Source organism: Rhinoraja longicauda, chromosome 11, assembly GCF_053455715.1.
Source record: "Rhinoraja longicauda isolate Sanriku21f chromosome 11, sRhiLon1.1, whole genome shotgun sequence".
NCBI classification, from domain to species: domain Eukaryota; kingdom Metazoa; phylum Chordata; class Chondrichthyes; order Rajiformes; family Arhynchobatidae; genus Rhinoraja; species Rhinoraja longicauda.
The window spans coordinates 15,081,420-15,101,833 of record NC_135963.1 but is presented as its reverse complement, the minus strand read 5'-3'; the positions used below and the strand labels follow the sequence as shown (position 1 = coordinate 15,101,833).

General features: G+C 43.3%; 1 protein-coding gene across 1 annotated transcript in view; it reads right to left on the bottom strand.

The window, feature by feature from the left end:
• Positions 1-2,547: 2,547 nt before the first annotated feature.
• szt2 (SZT2 subunit of KICSTOR complex) overlaps positions 2,548-20,414 on the bottom strand; it is a 188,464-nt gene continuing 170,597 nt past the window's right edge. Inside the window, exons 71-74 of the mRNA XM_078408309.1 lie at positions 19,108-19,594; positions 17,784-17,900; positions 4,913-4,981; positions 2,548-3,832 (exon numbers count right to left, since the gene is read on the bottom strand). Of these exons, the coding sequence (XP_078264435.1) occupies positions 3,686-3,832; positions 4,913-4,981; positions 17,784-17,900; positions 19,108-19,594 (820 nt within the window). The 3' untranslated portion in view covers positions 2,548-3,685. The remainder of the gene's footprint in view (positions 3,833-4,912; positions 4,982-17,783; positions 17,901-19,107; positions 19,595-20,414) is intronic.

The following is a 20,414-nucleotide window of genomic DNA, read 5'->3' as shown; positions in this document are numbered from 1 at the left end:
GAGCAGCTTTAAATACCTGGGAGTCCACATCACAGAGGATCTGACATGGACAACACACATTGCCGCACTGGTGAGTAAGGCAAGGCAACGCCTTTACCACCTCAAACAGCTGAGGAAATTCAGTCTCTCTGAGGATCCTTCAGTGCTTCTACTCTGGGGCTGTAGAAAGCATCTTGTCTGGCAACATCTCAATCTGGTTTGGGAACAGCTCTGCCCAGGACAGGATGGCCCTGCAGAGGGTAGTGCGTTTGGCTGAACGCACTACGGGAACTACACTCATCCCCCTGCAGGACCTATACATCAGGAGGTGCAGATCCAGAGCCAGCAACATTCTGGGGGACCCCTACCACCCCGGACTGTTCCAGCTGCTACGGTCAGGCAAACGCCTCCGCTGTCACGCTGTGAAAACAGAGAGGATGAGACGGAGTTTCTTCCCACAGGCCTCTGGGATCGCCAGGGAACTCATATCACCAGGGAACTCTTATATCACCTGGGAACTCTTATATCACCTGGGACTAATTTACTGTATTAATTATTTTTTTTGTGTTGTGTCTTTAAAAAAATAAATTATATTGTTTTGTAGTTTAGCACAATCCGCAGGCGTTGCCACTTTCATTTCACTGCACATCTTGAATGTGTATGTGACAAATAAAGTAGACTTGACTTGACTTGCATGTTGTTCTGTTTTTTTAAATTATTTTCTTTTTTTGTTAAACGCCGCCAAAATTGTGGCGACTGTGCATTTGTGGTGGCTCAAAAGAATGCCACTGTGCTGTGCATACGTGACAATAAAGAACCATTGAACACTCTGAGAATGAGCAGACACATACACTGACCGATCAGCCAAAACATTATGATCACCTGCCTCTTAATAAAAGATCCATCCCACCCCGGCCACCGTGTTTGTTCATCTGCCCTCTGGTCGACGTTTCAGGTCGATCAAATCCCGAACAAACAGACTTAAGAACAGTTTTTACCCCAGGGCCATACGAGAACTGAACACTACCTTCTGCACTAGGCAACACTGTTAAAACTTTTGTACTTAATATAATTGTATTTATTTGTTTTTGCATTTATTGCATATATGTTTTTACGCACCGTCAGGATTGGCTATTTTTTAATTTCGTTGTACTCGTTGCAATGACAATAAATGAATATTATTATTATTATTATTATTATTCATATGCTGTTGGTCCTCCATGTGCAGCCCCATTCACAGCAAGGTGCGATGCACTGTATTGCGACACATTCCTCCCATCACCACCATTAACATTTTCTGTGTCGTGCCACAGTAGACCTGTCGGTTCGGACCAGACAGGATAGCCTTCGTTGCCCTATAGCGCCCTTGGGCGCCCCACACCCTGTTGCCGGTTTGTGGTTTGTCCCTCCTCGGACCACTGTCGGTAGGTACTCACCACTGCTGACTGGGAGCACCCCACAAGCCTTGCCGTTTCAGAGATGCTCTGACCCAGTTGTCTGGCCATAACAATTTAGCCCTTGTCAAAATCGCTCAGGTCTTTACTCCTGCCCATTTCTCCTGCATCCAACACATCAACTTCAAGAACTGACTGTTCACTTGCTGCCTAATATATCCCACCCCTTGACTGGTGCCATTGTAACAAGATATTCAATGTTATTCATTTTGCCTGTCAGTGGTCTTAATGTTTTGGCTGATCGGTGTATAAGGCTACTCCGATATATAGACTGATACTTCCCATCCCATCCCACCCCCCCCCTGTTTAGATAACCCAAGAATACAGTTGTGAGGATGGTTTATGTTTATCATTGTCACGGGTACTGAGGTACAGTGAAAAACTTTGTTTTACAGGCTTTCCAATCAAATCAGATAATATTATACATCAATATATTAAAGCCAAACCCCAAGTACAATAGGTAGAACAAAGGGAAAGATGCAGGGTGCAGAATATAGTTGGGTTAATAAACTCATACCAATCCTCTGCCAATCTTGCTCTTGAACAGGTTGTTGGCAGATCTGTTATGGAACTGCTTTGCCTCTTTTATTGGGAATGACAGATCAGTCAATATTACCGACTGGTTCTCATCACAGCTTTAACACAACTTGCATTTGTTTACAGACTATGGTGTTTTATCAAAAGTTTATGCTATCACTTCATTCTGGTAGCAGGAGTAATGCTTTAAAAAGGAGAATGGAAAGGAGAATCGAATGGCTGCTGTAAAATGACAGATTGAGTTCAGTTCTGCAGCTTCGACTGACCTTCAATAAGATGATGTGTTAAACGTAACAGCTTTTCCAGATTAACTACTACCAAATCCAGCTGTCACAGGTGCTCAATTAATCAATTTATAATACATTCACTGTCCTTACAAGCTTTTTTTTGTACCACATTCACAGATTTCAAGAATTACAATCTTTGGTATTATGTCTGTGGAGGTTTTTGTCAAATTACATCTCAGGATTTTTCAGATTTTGCAGAGTACATCCTATAATTTTGTCCACTTTCTGTTAAGTATCCAAATTATAATGAAACGTTAAAAATATTAATGGCAGAACAGCATCATGAAAAGGGAATTAAAACACCCTTGTAGACCAAGGAACATTCAGATGGCACAGAGAAACAGGTAACGCTCAGAGAAAATGATTAATATAACTTTATTATTTTACAATGATAATTCAGCCATTTTCATTATATACATAATGTACATCAAATATTTTCACTTACAATTAATCATCTCTAAGCACGGTGACATTGTGCAGAAAGCAACTAAATGTAGTTGACTGTTTAAATTTTACAAAGGAATGTGCTTTAAAACCTTTGAAATTCTCCAAGCTCACATTCCAAGATGCCCCAGCACCTTTACTTTAATGGTAGCAGCAGTCAGGAAATCATGATCAAAGCAACACCTCTACCAGAGCACGGATGAAAATGGTGTCACCGGTGCAGAAATTAGGATTTTGATTTTTTTTTTTTTTGAAATGTGAAAACCAGTCTGAATTTTAAAATGATTGGGACCTGCGAATCTCTCAAAAATATATTCAATTATTTTATAGTGTCTGTATGTTTGAGATAATACAGGCAGCTAATAAAACTAAATCTTTAAAAGGTTCAGGTTTAACAGCCCAGACATTTGATTTACAATTTTGCAGTCTCAGGTACACCCCCCCACTGCACTGAGTTGTTCAAATCTGTCCAGAACACTGTGATGAGTTTTGTCAGTTCATCACGTTGATGGGGGAGGGCGAGACCTTTCATGCAGTTTGCCCTCAAGCCTCAATGCTGTCTGAACGATGCTTCTAAAAAAACCTCTGGATGTTCCACCTGCCATTGTACACCGATGACATAAACATGATGAGGAAAGGGAGGGGGATAAAGATTGCAAAAGGAAACTCCAAACAAATGTGATGGCATATATTAACTATTATATGCTATACATTTACGACATGAAATAAATTAATAAACAAACATCTCGCAGGCTCACCATTGTGAGGTGTCCACAAATCCATTTAAGGATCCCCGAAAATCGTTGACGTTCAAATGAGTGAAATGTGGATGAAAAGAATGGATTATAAAGAAATTAATTAATACTTCTCTGTGTGAAGCTTGCTATACCACAATTTCTTGCCTCAAGCAATGGAATAACAACAGTGTGTGCGCACAGCTTGGTGTAGAGAGGGAGACCACTCTCAACGTGGATTTGCAGTCTGCTACTGTAGCATACCAGTCCATAGGTTGAAACAAGCAGTGTTGATAACAGACTCCAGGTGGTAGTACATGGATACAAGCTGAGGTAGGGGGCTCTCGCTGTTCTGTGGCTGGGCGGGAAGCGGCTCTCTGAATACCACCTTTAGATTCTAGGGGGAGGGGAGGAAAAAAAAAAGTTATTCAGGAATGGTGCACATTTCTTTTAATAGGTAATAAAGTCTCCATTGTCCAAAAAATACAATGAGGTAATCAGGCATGCTCATCAGAAATTTCCACTGCTCTTTAGGATACGTGGCATTGTGATGACTCTGATTGGGTCAAAACAACATTAGGATCTGCAGATGTTGGTTTACGCATAAAGATACAGTGCTGAAGTAACTCGGTCTGTCAGGAAGCATCTCTGGAGAACATGGATAGGTGATGTTTCGGGTCCCGGCCAGAAACGTCACCTATCCAAGTTGTCCAAGGATTCTGTCTGACCCACTGAGTTAGTCCAGCACTGCATCTGTTTTTGTAAACCAGCACCTGCAGTTCCTTGAATCCTCCTATATAAAGTTATCAGATTGGTTATCCAAGTTTCTTTGAATCATTCGCCAGTGTATTAATAGAATAAACTACAGCAGTAAAGCCTCTTTATGACCGATCTTCAAAATGAAGATGTGCTGAGTCCTCTCAGACAGAATTCAATTGTAAATCTCTTCCATGTGGGTTTTATACAACTTAATTATCCTGTCCATATCAGAGCCGTCTGCCAAACCTTAGAAATCAACATGAGTGTCAAAAAGTCATTGCAGGTGCTGGAAAAGCAGAATATTTCGAAACCCCTGCAGTTGCTGCCAGACATGTTGAATGTTTCCACCTTGGAATACTTTATTGTCACATAGACAATAGACAATAGATGCAGGAGAAGGCCATTCGGCCCTTCGAGCCAGCACCGCCATTCAATGTGATCAAGGCTGATCATTCTCAATCAGTACCCCATTCCTGCCTTCTCCCCTGACTCCGCTATTCTTAAGAGCTCTACCTAGATGTGACAAGGCACAGTGAGATTCTTTGTTTGTATACCCAATGTATACAAATAGCGGCAGCCCACGGCACTGACAAAGATGCAATGTACACCGGCTCCTCCTTTTGTCTCCCCCCTCCCCCCACAGCGATCCCCCCCATGTCCTTTGTTCTTTATCGGATTTTAATAAAAATTCTATACGTGAGAAGATTTAAGATCTTACCGTCTTTGCAGATTGTGAATCAAGGAAGATGAGAACAAAACAATCGATAAATTTCTGATTCAACACGGCCTGTAAGGAAGGTAGATCACTGTTATAGAGGTGACAGGTGACTGCACTTCTTCCCAGTACAGGTAAGTGCCACGTGACAAGATCACAGGAATGAACAACGCATTAGAACCACCACTCACTCAGTCACAAACAACAAATGTTAATTTAAAAACAAAGTCTTTGAAAACTACACAAATCCCCCAAATTACAGGAACTTTCAGAAAATAAGCAGAAGTTTAGAGCTGGAGAAAATTAGATGCCACTGGCTACATGTGTTCAATGCCTATTTTTGTAAGATCGGTCAAACACTTTGTAGATTTAGATTTACGTTTATTATTGTAACATGTACCGAGGTACAGTGAAAAGCTTTATTTTGCATGCTATCCAAACAAATGAGATATACCATACATAGTTTCAAACAAGTACGATAGATAGAGCATAGGGGAAGATTTTGAGTGCATAATTCTCAGCATTACACCGCATCAGTTTCATAGACAAAGTCCAATGTCCACAATGGGGATCGGACAGTACCCTAACTTATGGAAAGACCAGTAGCTTGATAACAGAGGGGAAGAGCGTATTTATCTTCCAAGTGATCACTTCCAGCTAAGGAAGTATTCATCAACAGAATAAGGATGGGTCAGGTCTGCAAATGCTTTGACATTTCACATTGTTAAATCAATGCAATGAACGAAGTTCAGTTATCCAAGAGTTAAAGCACCTGGAGACAGACATGCAGTGACAATCTTAGCGGATTATGCAAACAAACCATGTTTTAATGCGAGGTTTTTTTTCAGGGGAAGGCACTTCTTCGAGAATGCTGATGGATGGTATAAATGCAGCGAAATGGTTGCAGAGGGAATTAGTTGGCTGGCAATTGCAGAGTTAGCATGCATAGATTTTGCTAAGATTGGAGAAAAACAGTGATGACACTCAAGTTCAATTTAGGAAATTCAGTTTGGAAATGTGTTGACAAAATGTAGAGACACTACAACTTATGGGAACAATGGGTTCACAAGAATGTTGCCTGGACTTTATGAGGATATTGCCAGGACTAGAGGATCAGAGCTATAGGGAGATGTTGAGTTGGCTGGGAACTATTCCTTGAAGCGCAGGAGGATGTGGGGTGATCTTATAGAGGTGTATAAAATCATGAGAAGAATAGATCAGGTAGATGCACAGAGTCTCTTGCCCAGAGCAGGCAAATCGAGGACAAGAGGGCACAGGTTTAAGGTGAAGGGAAAAAGATTTAATAGGAATTTGAGTGGTACCTTTTTCACACAAAGGGTGATGGGTGTATGGAACAAGCTGCCAGAGGTGGTAGTTGAGGCAGGGACTATCCCAACATTTAAGAAACAGTTAGACAAGTACATGTACAGGACAGGTTTGGAGGGATACTGGCCAAACGCGGGCAGGTGGGACCAGTGTAGCTGCTACATGTTGGCCGTTGTGGGCAAGTTGGGCTGAAGGGCCTGTTTCCATGCTGTATCACTCTATGACTCAATAACAATGAAGTATTTCAGAAGTCATTGGCAAAATAATGCAATGGATGCAAATTAATATACATAGATATTTTTGCAGCAGAAGGGATCGGGGTGCAATAAGTCTGCCATTTAAATCTTGACTACATTATTCAAAAATACAAAGCTAATAGAAATCATGTGACGAGATAGCATGACTTTGTGGGAAGTGACTGTTCATACTAGACCATATATCCTTTTTGGTGAACTTGCATGGTAAATAGTGCAACAAACTCTAAGTTGAGGTCTGCCTGTGTATAGCCAATGGAAAGATGCTGATCCATGAGGATTAAAATAACTGAGTCACCAAAATCATCTGCATGATTAAGTAAAGCAGCAAAGAAAATGACAAGCACATTATTAGGCATACAATCATAAATAAATTGTGTAAACGTTATGTGGAATATCAAAAGGCATGCTTTATAGGAAAAGGGAATTAAACTAATCATGTTCAATGCAAATTCATCAGGGATTGCAAAGTTTAGTTATGAGAAGAGACTAGAAGTACGATACTTTGGATTATTTTCATTGCTGCTGTGAAGGCTGGGAAAACTTAATCTGTTTTTAAAATGTTATGAAGCATCCTGATTGCCTGACATGTAATAGTCTGCTTCCACTGAGTATAGAACCAGTTAGGAGAGATGAACAATTTAACATTTTCATTAAGCAAGAAGTAACAGTTGTTGGAGCCTGGTCTTTGAACGACTCGAGAAAACTTGATAAAAATTTGAGGCAGAGAATACAGGGCAACCAAGGGAAAGAGCAACAGGACAGGATAAATGTTACATTGCTTTGACAAAATCTCTTATTGCTACTAATGCCCGTGGTCTCCTTCTGAGCACTAACCTCGAGACCTTGCGTTGTTTAATGATTTATCATGCTATTATTGCAATAACACATTAATAATGGACGACCACAATCCCAAATGGGACCCTGCGGCATTATTAAAAATGGAGAGCTAGCCTTGATTGTAAAGTTGGTGTAAAGCCAAATGATTAGCAGTATTTCGGTAACTTTTGACCTTTGCATTGAGCCCTCGGCACTACTACTGATGGTCAGCGAATGAAACATATTCAATATTGAAATATTGCTTTGAAAACAAGCTTTTCAAATGCTTCCGACTCAGGATATATCTAAACCTCAACTCGATTTAGGGCCACAGAAACGTGGGAGTAAATTCAGAGCAAATGTTTTAATCTTCCCTTCGAGAAGAAAAGTCTAATATTTTATAACTATTCATCAAAAGAGTCTAAGTTTTGCAAATAACCTCCCCAAAAGAAGTGTGTGGGTCATTATTGCCTGGCCTGCAGTGCCATCTCAATCCAGAATCCTATTCACCCATCTAGAGATGTGGCCCTACTTCCACAAGTGTATCCACCTGTGAGATTTTATCACAAACCCACACCTCAAATCCTCCCAACCAAAACATTGCTTCTGCCAGGCCTGGACAGCGCACACAACCCTAGAAAGTATCTGCAGCCGCTGCCAATATCTTGGCTCATTTTCTTCAACGTTAAATAATCATCGTTATCGTGACAACCGATTTTGACATCTCAAACAAAATCATAGCAGTTCAACTCAAAAACATCATCAGCAAGTGCTGCGTAGCACAAATGCAACTGATGTCAATCAGTTTCTTCACACAGAGAGTGGGGAGTCTGTGGAATTCTCTGCCACAGAAGGTAGTTGAGGCCAGTTCATTGGCTATATTATAAGAGGGAGTTAGATGTGGCCCTTTTTGCTAAAGGGATCAGGGGGTATGGAGAGAAGGCAGGTACAGGCTACTGAGCTGGATGATCAGCCATGATCATATTGAATGGCGGTGCAGGCTCGAAGGGCCGAATGGCCTACTCCTGCACCTATTTTCTATGTTTCTATCAGTAAAGGTCGGGAGAGCAGGAGTAAGGACGAAGTTTGGTAAAGTGGCCAATTAGTCAATTTAGTGACTGATATAAACAAGGCTTGCACAAGGGGTGTGGCCATGTCGAGAAAAGTGCCCTGTGAGAAAAGTGCGAGTCTTTGGCGAGGAGACTGAGGTGAAGAGGTTACACTTGTTTTTGAGCCTGATTTGTTTTTAGACACTAAAGTAATGGCAGATAAGTTGGTGCAGTGTGTTTCCTGCAGGATGTGAGAAGGTAGGGACAACGCTGGAGCTTCTGGGAGCTACACCTGCAAGAACTGTGTCCAGGTGCAGCTCCTGAATGGACGTGTGGTGGAGTTGGAGAAGCAGCTGGATGACCTCAGGGCCATCCGGGAATGCGAGAGTTTCCTGGACAGGACCTACTGTGAGGCTGTCGCGCCAAGGGTCCAGGTCGAGCAAAGGTGGGAGACCGTTTCAAAGGGGCGTGAACGTGGACTACAGGAGACCCCGGTGGCTGTGCCTATTGCAAACAGGTACACCCTCTTGGGAGCTGTCGGGGCAGAAGACGCTTCCAGTCCGAACGGCGGACAGATTGGTGGCTCTAATCCAGGCAAGGAGACCCGACCGGGGAGACCGAAGTCAGGAAGAGCCATAGTAGTGGGTGACTCCATTGTCCGAGGTACGGACAGTACATTCTGTGGCGACAGGCGGGACTTGAGGATGGTCTGTTGCCTCCCTGGTGCCAGGGTTCAAGACATCACAGACTGGCTTCAGAACATCCTAGCGAGGGAAGGCGATCAACCGGGAGTAGTTGTGCACGTGGGCACGAATGACATCGGGAGGAAGAGGAAGGAAATACTGCAACGTGAGTTTAGAGAGTTAGGAAGAAGTCTGAGAAGTAGGACATCGAGAGTGGTTATCTCTAGACTGCTACCTGTACCTCGTGCTGGTGAGGGCAGGAACAGAGAGATCAGGGATATAGAATAGAATAGTTCCTTTATTGTCATTGTAACATGAGCCATGTACAACGAAATTGTAAAATGTCAGCCAGTCAGTGCACCATTCAAACATTTCTAAAAGCTAACGATACATACAAGGTAAAATATTTTAAAAAAGATAAACAACTAAAATAAATATCATGAAAATAGCACGCATAAACACCCAACCCTACATCCTTCTGTCGATTTCACAGTCTCTTATTATGTATCGCCCCTGCGTTCCTTGGCGGCTACATTTAGTGCCTTTATAGCAGTGGGGTAAAAACTATTTTTAAGTCTGTTTGTCCTTGTCCTTGTAGATCTGTACCGTCTGTATACATTCTGTACCTTGTAGATCTGTACCGTCTGTATACATTCTGTATGAATGTATGGCTGAGGGACTGGTGCAGGGAGCAGGGATTTAGATTTCTAGACCATTGGGATCTCTTCTGGGGTAGGGGTGACCTGTACAAAAGGGACGGGTTACACCTTAACAGCAGGGGGACCAACATTCTGGCAGGCAGGTTTGCTAGTGCTGCAAGTGTGGCTTTAAACTAAGTAGTGTGGGGGGGAGGGGTTGACAAACTGGGAATATGATGGAGTTAAAGGGGAAGTGAATACAGGAGAAATTACAAAGGACTCTCGAATAAATGGGAAGGAAAGTTCCAGATGGGATAAGAGAGTAAGGTCAGGGCCAATTGTGACCGGTGTGAGAGGGGAGGTGAATACCAAAGTTAAAGTGTTGTATTTAAATGTGCGAAGTATTAAAAAAAAGTGGATGAGCTTGAGGCAAGTATGATGTTGTGGGAATTACAGAGACATGGCAAAAAGAGGACCAGGGCTGGGAACTGAATATTCAGGAGTACACAACGTATAGAAAAGACAGACAGGTGGGCAGAGGGGGTGGGGTCGCTCGGTTGGTAAGGAATGATATTCACTCCCTTGCAAGGGGTGACATAGAATCAGGAGATGTAGAATCAGTATGGATAGAAATGAGGAATTGTATGGGTAAAAAGACCCTAATGGGAGTTATCTACAGGCCCCCAAACAGTAGCCTCGACATAGGGTGCAAGTTGAATCAAGAGCTAAAATTGGCATGTCGAAAATCTAATGCCACGGTGGATATGGGAGATTTCAACATGCAGGTAGACTGAATGGACCCCAGGAATGAGACTTTGTGGAGTGCCTCCGAGATGGATTCTTTGAACAGCTTGTACTGGAGCCTACCAGGGAGAAGGCAATTCTGGATTTAGTGTTGTGTAATGAACCTGATCGGATAAGAGGACTCAAGGTAAAAGAGCCATTAGGAGGCAGTGATCATAATATGATAGGTTTTCCTCTACAAAAAGAGAGGGATAAGGGAAAATCTGAAGTGTCAGTATTACAGTATAGCAAAGGGGATTACAGAGGCATGAGCTGACCAGAGTTGACTGGAAAGATACCCTAGCAGGGAAGACGGTGGAACAGCAATGGCAGGTATTCCTGGGAATAATGCAGAAGTTGCAGGATCAATTTATCCCAAAGAGGAGGAAAGATTCTAAGGGGAGTAAGAGGCACCCGTGGCTGACAAGGGAAGTCAAGGACAGCATAAAAATAAAAGAGAAGTATAACATAGCAAAGAAGAGTGGGAAGCCAGAGGATTGGGACTCTTTTAAAGAGCAACAGAAGACAGCTTAAAAAAAGGCAATACGGGGAGAAAAGATGAGGTACGAGGGTAAGCTCGCCAATAATATAAAGGAGGATAGTAAAAGCTTTTTTAGGTATGTGAAGAGGAAAAAAATAGTCAAGGCAAATGTGGGTCCCTTGAAGACAGAAGCAGGGGAATTTATTATGGAGAACAAGGAAATGGCAGACGAGTTGAACCGGTACTTTGGATCTGTCTTCACTAAGGAAGATACAAACAATCTCCCAGATGTTCTAGTGGCCAGAGATCCTAGGGTGACGGAGGAACTGAAGGAAATTCACATTAGGCAGGAAATGGTGTTGGGTAGACTGATGGGACTGAAGGCTGATAAATCCCCAGGGCCTGATGGTCTGCATCCCAGGGTACTTAAGGAGGTGGCTCTAGAAATTGTGGACGCATTGGTGATCATTTTCCAATGTTCTATAGATTCAGGATCAGTTCCTGTGGATTGGAGGGTGGCTAATGTTATCCCACTTTTTAAGAAAGGAGGGAGAGAGAAAACGGGAAATTATAGACCAGTTAGTCTGACATCAGTGGTGGGGAAGATGCTGGAGTCAATTATAAAAGACGAAATTGCGGAGCATTTGGATCGCAGTAACAGGATCATTCCAAATCAGCATGGATTTACGAAGGGAGACTCATGCTTGACTAATCTTCTGGATTTTTTTGAGGATGTAACTAGGAAAATTGACAGGGGAGAGCCGGTGGATGTGGTGTACCTCGACTTTCAGAAAGCCTTCGACAAGGTCCCACATAGGAGATTAGTGGGCAAAATTAGAGCACATGGTATTGAGGGTAGGGTACTGACATGGATAGAAAATTGGTTGGCAGACAGAAAGCAAAGAGTGGGCATAAATGGGTCCCTTTCAGAATGGCAGGCAGTGACTAGTGGGGTACCGCAAGGCTCGGCGCTGGGACCGCAGCCATTTACAATATACATTAATAACTTGGATGAAGGGATTAAAAGTAATATTAGCAAATTTGCAGAAGATACAAAGCTGGGTGGTAGTGTAAACTGTGAGGAAGATGCTATGAGGTTGCAGGGTGACTTGGACAGGTTGTGTGAGTGGGCGGATGCATGGCAGATGCAGTTTAATCTGGATAAGTGTGAGGTTATCCACTTTGGTGGTAAGGCAGATTATTATCTGAATGGTGTCAAGTTAGGAAAAGGGAACGTACAACAAGATCTGGGTGTCCTAGTGCATCAGTCACTGAAAGGAAGCATGCAGGTACAGCAGGCAGTGAAGAAAGCCAATGGAATGTTGGCCTTCATAACAAGAGAAGTTGAGTATAGGAGCAAAGAGGTCCTTCTGCAGTTGTACAGGGCCCTAGTGAGACTGCACCTGGAGTACTGTATGCAGTTTTGGTCTCCAAATTTGAGGAAGGATATTCTTGCTATTGAGGGCGTGCAGGGTAGGTTTACTAGGTTAATTCCCGGAATGGCGGGACTGTCATATGTTGAAAGACTGGAGCGACTAGGCTTGTATACACTGGAATTTAGAAGGATGAGAGGGGATCTTATCGAAACATATAAGATTATTAAGGGGTTGGACACGTTAGAGGCAGGAAACATGTTCCCAATGTTGGGGGAGTCCAGAACCAGGGGTCACAGTTTAAGAATAAGGGGTAGGCCATTTAGAACGGAGGCCAATTCTCTGAATGCATTCAAGAGAGAGCTAGATAGAGCTCTTAAGCATAGCGGAGTCAGGCGGTATGGGGAGAAGGCAGGAACGGGGTACTGATTGAAAATGATCAGCCATGATCACATTGAATGGTGGTGCTGGCTCTCCCTCCTAACCCCATTCTCCTGCCTTCTCCCATATCCCCTGACACCTGTACTGTTCAAGAAAAGTCCGGGAGCAGAGCAAGGACGCCCGTTGGCTGAGCAGTAAAGTAAGTGCTAATCACAGTTCAACAGGCAGTTTAAGTGAGAAGTCAGGTAAATTGGACAATCAGGCAATTTAAATTGGTGATATAAGCAAGGCTCACAAAAGGGTGCAGCCCTGTTCAGGTGCAGCCCAATGAGGGAAGTGCCCAGTGAGAAAAGTGCGAGTCTTTGGCCGCGAGTCTTCGGCGAGGAGGCTGAGGTGAGGAGGATACCATTGTTTTAAGCCAGAGCTGGTTATAGGCTCAAGGTGATGGCGGAAAAGTTGGTGCGGTGTGTTTCCTGCAGGATGTGGGAAGACAGGGACGTCGCGGGAGCTTCTGGGAGCTACACCTGCAAGAACTGTGTCCAGGTGCAGCTCCTGAAGGGACGTGTGGTGGAGTTGGAGAGGCAGTTGGATGACCTCAGGGCCATCCGGGAATGCGAGAGTTTCCTCGACAGGACCTATTGTGAGGCTGTCACGCCAAGGGTCCAGGTCGAGCGAAGGTGGGAGACTGTTTCCGGGGGGAGTGGACGTGGACTACAGGAGACCCCAGTGGCTGTGCCTATTGCAAATAGGTATACCCTCTTGGGAACTGTCGGGGCAGAAGACGTTTCCAGTCCGAGTGGCGGACCTGTTGGCAAGGATACACGACAGGGGAGACCGAAGTCTGGAAGAGCCGTAGTGGTCGGTGACTCCATAGTCCGAGGGACGGACAGAAGATTCTGTGGCAGCAGGAGGGACTTGAGGATGGTCTGTTGCCTCCCTGGTGCCAGGGTTCAACACATCACAGACCGGCTTCAGAAAATCCTAGCGAGGGAAGGCGATCAACCTGAAGTCGTTGTGCACGTGGGCACGAATGACGTCGGGCGGAAGAGGAAGGAGGTGCTACAGCGGGAGTTTAGAGAGTTGGGAAAAACGCTGAGAAGTAGGACGTCGAAGGTAGTTATCTCTGGACTGCTACCGGTACCTCGTGCTGGTGAGGCCAGGAACAGAGAGATAGAGGGTATGAATTTATGGCTGAGGGACTGGTGCAGAGAGCAGGGATTTAGATTTCTGGACCACTGGGATCTCTTCTGGGCTAGGGGTGACTTGTACAAAAGGGACGGGTTGCATCTTAACAGCAGGGGGACAAACATTCTGGCAGGCAGGTTTGCTAGTGTGACACCTGTGGCTTTAAACTAAGTAGTGGGGGGGAGGGGTTAACAAATTGTGAATATGAAGATGAGGTAAAAGGGAATACAGGAGATATTGCAAAATACTCTCGGAAGAATGGGAACAGAAGTTCTAGAGCGGAAAAGAAATTAAGGGCAGGGCCAATTGTGAACGATGTGAGAGGGGAGGTAAATACAGAAGTTAAAGTGTTGTACTTAAATGCGCGTAGTATAAAAAATAAAGTGGATGAGCTTGAGGCTCAGTTAGTCATGGGCAAGTATGATGTTGTAGGGATCACTGAGACATGGCTACAAGAGGACCAGGGCTGGGAACTGAATATTCAGGGGTACACAACGTATAGAAAAGACAGACAGGTGGGCAGAGGGGGTGGGGTTGCTCTGATGGTAAGGAATGATATTCATTCCCTTGCAAGGGGTGACATAGAATCAGGAGATGTTGAATCAGTATGGATAGAAATGAGAAATTGTAAGGGTAAAAAGACCCTAATGGGAGTTATCTATAGGCCCCCAAACAGTAGCCTCGACTTAGGGTGCAAGTTAAATCAGGAGATAAAATTGGCGTGTCAAAAATGTAATGCTACGGTGGTTATGGGAGATTTCAACATGCAGGTAGACTGGGAAAATCAGGTTGGAAATGGACCCCAGGAAAGAGAGTTTGTAGAGTGCCTTCGAGATGGATTCTTAGAACAGCTTGTACTGGAGCCTACCAGGGAGAAGGCAATTCTGGATTTAGTGTTGTGTAATGATCCTGATCTGATAAGGGGACTAGAGGTAAAAGAGCCATTAGGAGGCAGTGATCACAACATGATAAGTTTTACTCTGCAAATGGAAAGGCAGAAGGGAAAATCGGAAGTGTCGGTATTACAGTATAGCAAAGGGGATTACAGAGGCATGAGGCGGGAGCTGGCCAAAATTGATTGGAAGGAGGCCCTAGCAGGGAAGACGGTAGAACAGCAATGGCAGGTATTCCTGGGAATAATGCAGAGGTTGCAGGATCAATTTATTCCAAAGAGGTGGAAAGACTCTAAGGGGAGTAAGAGACACCTGTGGCTGACAAGGGAAGTCAGGGACAGCATAAAAATTAAGGAGAGGAAGTATAACATAGCAAAGAAGAGTGGGAAGACAGAGGATTGGGACTCTTTTAAAGAGCAACAAAAGTTAACTAAAAAGGCAATACGAGGAGAAAAGATGAGGTACGAGGGTAAACTAGCCAATAATATAAAGGAGGATAGCAAAAGTTTTTTTAGGTACGTGAAGAGGAAAAAAATAGTCAAGGCAAATGTGGGTCCCTTGAAGACAGAAGCAGGGGAATTTATTATGGGGAACAAAGAAATGGCAGACGAGTTAAACTGTTACTTTGGATCTGTCTTCACTGAGGAAGATACACACAATCTCCCAAATGTTCTAGGGGCTGGAGAACCTAGGGTGATGGAGGAACTGAAGGAAATCCACATTAGGCAGGAAATGGTTTTGGGTAGACTGATGGGACTGAAGGCTGATAAATCCCCAGGGCCTGATGGTCTGCATCCCAGAGTACTTAAGGAGGTGGCTCTAGAAATAGTGGAAGCATTGGAGATCATTTTTCAATGTTCTATAGATTCAGGATCAGTTCCTGTGGATTGGAGAATAGCAAATGTTATCCCACTTTTTAAGAAAGGAGGGAGAGAGAAAACGGGTAATTATAGACCAGTTAGTCTGACATCAGTGGTGGGGAAAATGCTGGAGTCAATTATAAAAGACGAAATTGCTGAGCATTTGGATAGCAGTAACGGGATCGTTCCGAGTCAGCATGGATTTACGAAGGGGAAATCATGCTTGACAAATCTACTGGAATTTTTTGAGGATGTAACTAGGAAAATTGACAAGGGAGAGTCAGTGGATGTGGTGTACCTCGACTTTCAGAAAGCCTTCGACAAGGTCCCACATAGGAGATTAGTGGGCAAAATTAGGGCACATGGTATTGGGGGTAGGGTACTGACATGGATAGAAAATTGGTTAACAGACAGAAAGCAAAGAGTGGGGATAAATGGGTCCCTTTCGGAATGGCAGGCAGTGACCAGTGGGGTACCGCAAGGTTCGGTGCTGGGACCCCAGCTATTTACGATATACATTAATGACTTAGACGAAGGGATTAAAAGTACCATTAGCAAATTTGCAGATGATACTAAGTTGGGGGGTAGTGTGAATTGTGAGGAAGATGCAATAAGGCTGCAGGGTGACCTGGACAGGTTGTGTGAGTGGGCGGATACATGGCAGATGCAGTTTAATGTAGATAAGTGTGAGGTTATTCACTTTGGAAGTAAGAATAGAAAGGCAGATTATTATCTGAATGGTGTCAAGTTAGGAGGAGGGGGAGTTCAACGAGATCTGGGTGTCCTAGTGCATCAGTCAATGAAAGGAAGCATGCAGGTTCAGCAGGCAGTGAAGAAAGCCAATGGAATGTTGGCCTTCGTAACAAGAGGAGTTGAGTATAGGAGCAAAGAGGTCCTTCTACAGTTGTACCGGGCCCTGGTGAGACCGCACCTGGAGTACTGTGTGCAGTTTTGGTCTCCAAATTTGAGGAAGGATATTCTTGCTATGGAGGGCGTGCAGCGTAGGTTCACTAGATTAATTCCCGGAATGGCGGGACTGTCGTATGTTGAAAGGCTGGAGCGATTGGGCTTGTATACACTGGAATTTAGAAGGATGAGGGGGGATCTTATTGAAACATATAAGATAATTAGGGGATTGGACACATTAGAGGCAGATAACATGTTCCCAATGTTGGGGGAGTCCAGAACAAGGGGCCACAGTTTGAGAATAAGGGGTAGGCCATTTAGAACGGAGATGAGGAAGAACTTTTTCAGTCAGAGGGTGGTGAAGGTGTGGAATTCTCTGCCTCAGAAGGCAGTGGAGGCCAGTTCGTTGGATGCTTTCAAGAGAGAGCTGGATAGAGCTCTTAAGGATAGCGGAGTGAGGGGGTATGGGGAGAAGGCAGGAACGGGGTACTGATTGATAGTGATCAGCCATGATCGCATTGAATGGCGGTGCTGGCTCGAAGGGCTGAATGGCCTACTCCTGCACCTATTGTCTATTGTCTATTGGCTCGGGCAGAATGGGCTACTCCTGCACCTATTGTCTATCATCTTAAATCTTTTTCTCTAGTGATGCATGGATGATAAAACATTTTATCCATAAGCAAAAGGAGATCTATTAAGTTATTAGTTTCTCATGATGAAGTTATTAAACAAATAATTTACAGTGTTTTGTTAAATTTACAGAAGTTATTAAACAAATATTTTAGCCTGACGTCTAAAAAGTTCATTTTCATTTACATACTCTCACAGTCAAAGAGAGATACAGTAGAAAAACAGGTCCTTCCTGTTGTCAAGTCCATACTGACCATCAAGTACCCAACATTTTTTTAAACATAATCCCAACTTAACCCATTTCATTCTCCCCACATTCCCATCATCTCCCACCCTCAGATTCTGCCATTCCCCTACAAGCAAGGAAAATTTCAACAGCCTTTCAAACTACCAACTACCTAAATTACCATTTAAGAATGTGGGAGAAAATGGGAGCACCCAGACGAAACCCACGTGGTCACAGGGGGAATGTACAAACTCCACAATGTCTGCATCTGAGGTCAGGATTGTACCCTGAAAATGCGAGGCAGCATCTCTATGAGCTGTGCCACTGTGCCATCCTTCAGTTTAACACAACAGATACAAATCTGTCAGATGCTAGGTTTTAACATACCAGATATTGGATTCCTCTATCTGCATCTACAAAGTGTCGGCAACTCTGGGAGAAACGGTTTAGTAAAACCTTGATCAAACTCTGATACCAGCTGGTACTCATCGATAGGAAGCAATCCTGAAACAAAAGAGTCATGATAAATGCAAGATAAGAGGGTCGAAAGAACAACTACAAAGGTGTGAGTAGGATTGGCCCATTAAAAACACATGCATTAAGAGTGACAAGAGCGTTTTGTTTCCTTGCTTTTCGGTAAAGCAATATTACTTCATGGTTAATATTGCTTTTTCGGTAAAGTAATGAAAATTGAAATCATAGAAAAAAAGATTACTCTGTCCAAGAATGAAGTTGGTGCTGGAGATGAAATTAAGGCATACTGGTGAAGCAGATTAGTCATCGCCCTGCTGTTCTGCTGCCCTGTTCCAGTCTGCCTGCTGAGGAGTGTAAAAGTGCCAATTCCTCGTTTCTGATGGTGACGTGGTTTATAACAATGCTGTAATATTGGATAGCGTTCTCAATGACTGGAGGAGCTGCTAATCTTTCTGCTGCACTTCTCAGAATTTAGATTAGACTTTGGAAAAGTAACATCCATGTATTTCAAAATCTTCGCCTCGCCACAACAATGGTTTAACACTGTACATTACTACAGCCACATCTTTCATACATCCAAAAGTATAGTTATATTTAATCTCAATATAATGGGAAATGTCATTCAATGGAACGGCTTTAACAGTGGTGCATCTTACTGCCATCTGACTGCATCTTACTGCCATCCAACAACTTTGAAGAGAACATTAAATATAAAATATGTCCTACACTATGCAATACCACAAACATATTGATCTTCATCCCATGGAATATTCAGCAAGAGAGCTATTCTATCAGTTGATTATGACAAAATACGAAGTCACTTCAAATTATCAACTCTCCAGGAATCTTCGGAGGCTCAGATAGATCTCCATTAATGTTGAGTCTAAAGAAAGGTTTCGACCCAACACATCACCTATCCGTGTTCTCCAGAGATGCTGCCTGACCTGCTGAGTTACTCCAGCACTTTGTGACTTTGTGTGTATTAACCAGCACCTGCAGTTCCTTGTTTCTCCATTACTATGTGCAGGACAGATACTGGATTCTAGTGCATGGCATTCCCTGCGTGGCCAGTCCCCTTCACACCAATGGGCTAACATCACTTTTCAAAACTATAAAACTCCACTACATGCATGCCAATGAACAAGTCAGGAGAAAGTGTCTGAGCCACCCAGAGTTGAGGACTTACAGATTGTATCGAAAGTAATAACTCAATGTTAACTACAGAATATTCTCTCACCAGCTGTGGGTCAATTTCCGAAATGGATTTGCTATACACAGCACCAAGTAACTCTTCCAGCTCAGCAAAGGACAGTTTGCTCATTTTGTGTTTGTCCGAAGACAGATGCTCTCCCAGGAAGAGACGCTGCCAGAGAACGTCACGGCGACAGTGAGACTTTGCTTGTTGGACCATCACCGCAATCTGTTCTTGGGCACTTTCTACCTCCGATGTCAGTAAAGGGAAGAGCGGAGAGGAGTAGAACAGTTCTGGAGCCATCTTCAATTGTTTCCCATGGGAGTAAAACTCGCTGGAATCCGTCGTCTCATCCCACCCATCTGGATCCAACTCTCTCCGTTCGGGATCAGATTTTCCCAACACCTGGGAATCTCTCGGCAACTCCAAAGAATCCCTCCGAGTTCTTGGTAATTTTTTAAAGCGTCGCATGTCAGCAGTTAATCTCGGGAAGAGCTCCCTGCAGCTTGTCATTATCACGTAGAATCGTAACCTTAAAGAAAGATCAAACCTTGGTTTATTTCACATGACTTCCAATATTTTATTTTTTAGGCAGGTGTAATTTGGTGAAGAACCAGACACAAGCAAACTACATTTACTTTCAAGGTGAAATGTAGCTTAACATCTTCCATGCGCTTTATGTGACCATATTCATCACGCCCCGTTGTTGGCAAACAGAAATGTCTGTATGTCTTGGAGAGGGCTCAGAGTTTAGAATTTGTAATAAAGGACAATCATGATTCATCCATGAAATGGGGAAAAATCTATACATCATAAAACAAAACTACTTGTGCAGGAGGCGAATGGGGAGGGGAGGGGGAGAGGGAAAGTACGTAAATTTACCAAATATATGTAAATAACTTGTATTGGCCAACAATTTTTTTGACATTGTAAAATTAATATATATATATATATCAGTTTTACAATGTCAAAAAAATTGTTGGCCAATACAAGTTCTTTATATCTTTAACGATATCCTTTTTGCAAGCACACATTAGTCTGAAGAAGGGTCTCGACCCGAAACATCGCCCATTCCTTCTCTCCTGAGATGCTGCCTGACCTGCTGGTTTACTCCAGCATTTTGTGAATAAATACCTTCGATTTGTACCAGCATCTGCAGTTATTTTCTTACATTATCTAATGTAGTACTTTAGCTCAGCAACCTATCTTCCTTTGATTTTCTTTAGCTTCTCTACCCCTCAACATTAGTCCAATAACCACTATTTCAATATGGTTTGCACAAAGTGTTCTGAATTCTTCAAAGACTCTACCTTTGCCATGGTTCTGACATTGACCACACTACAAGATAATTA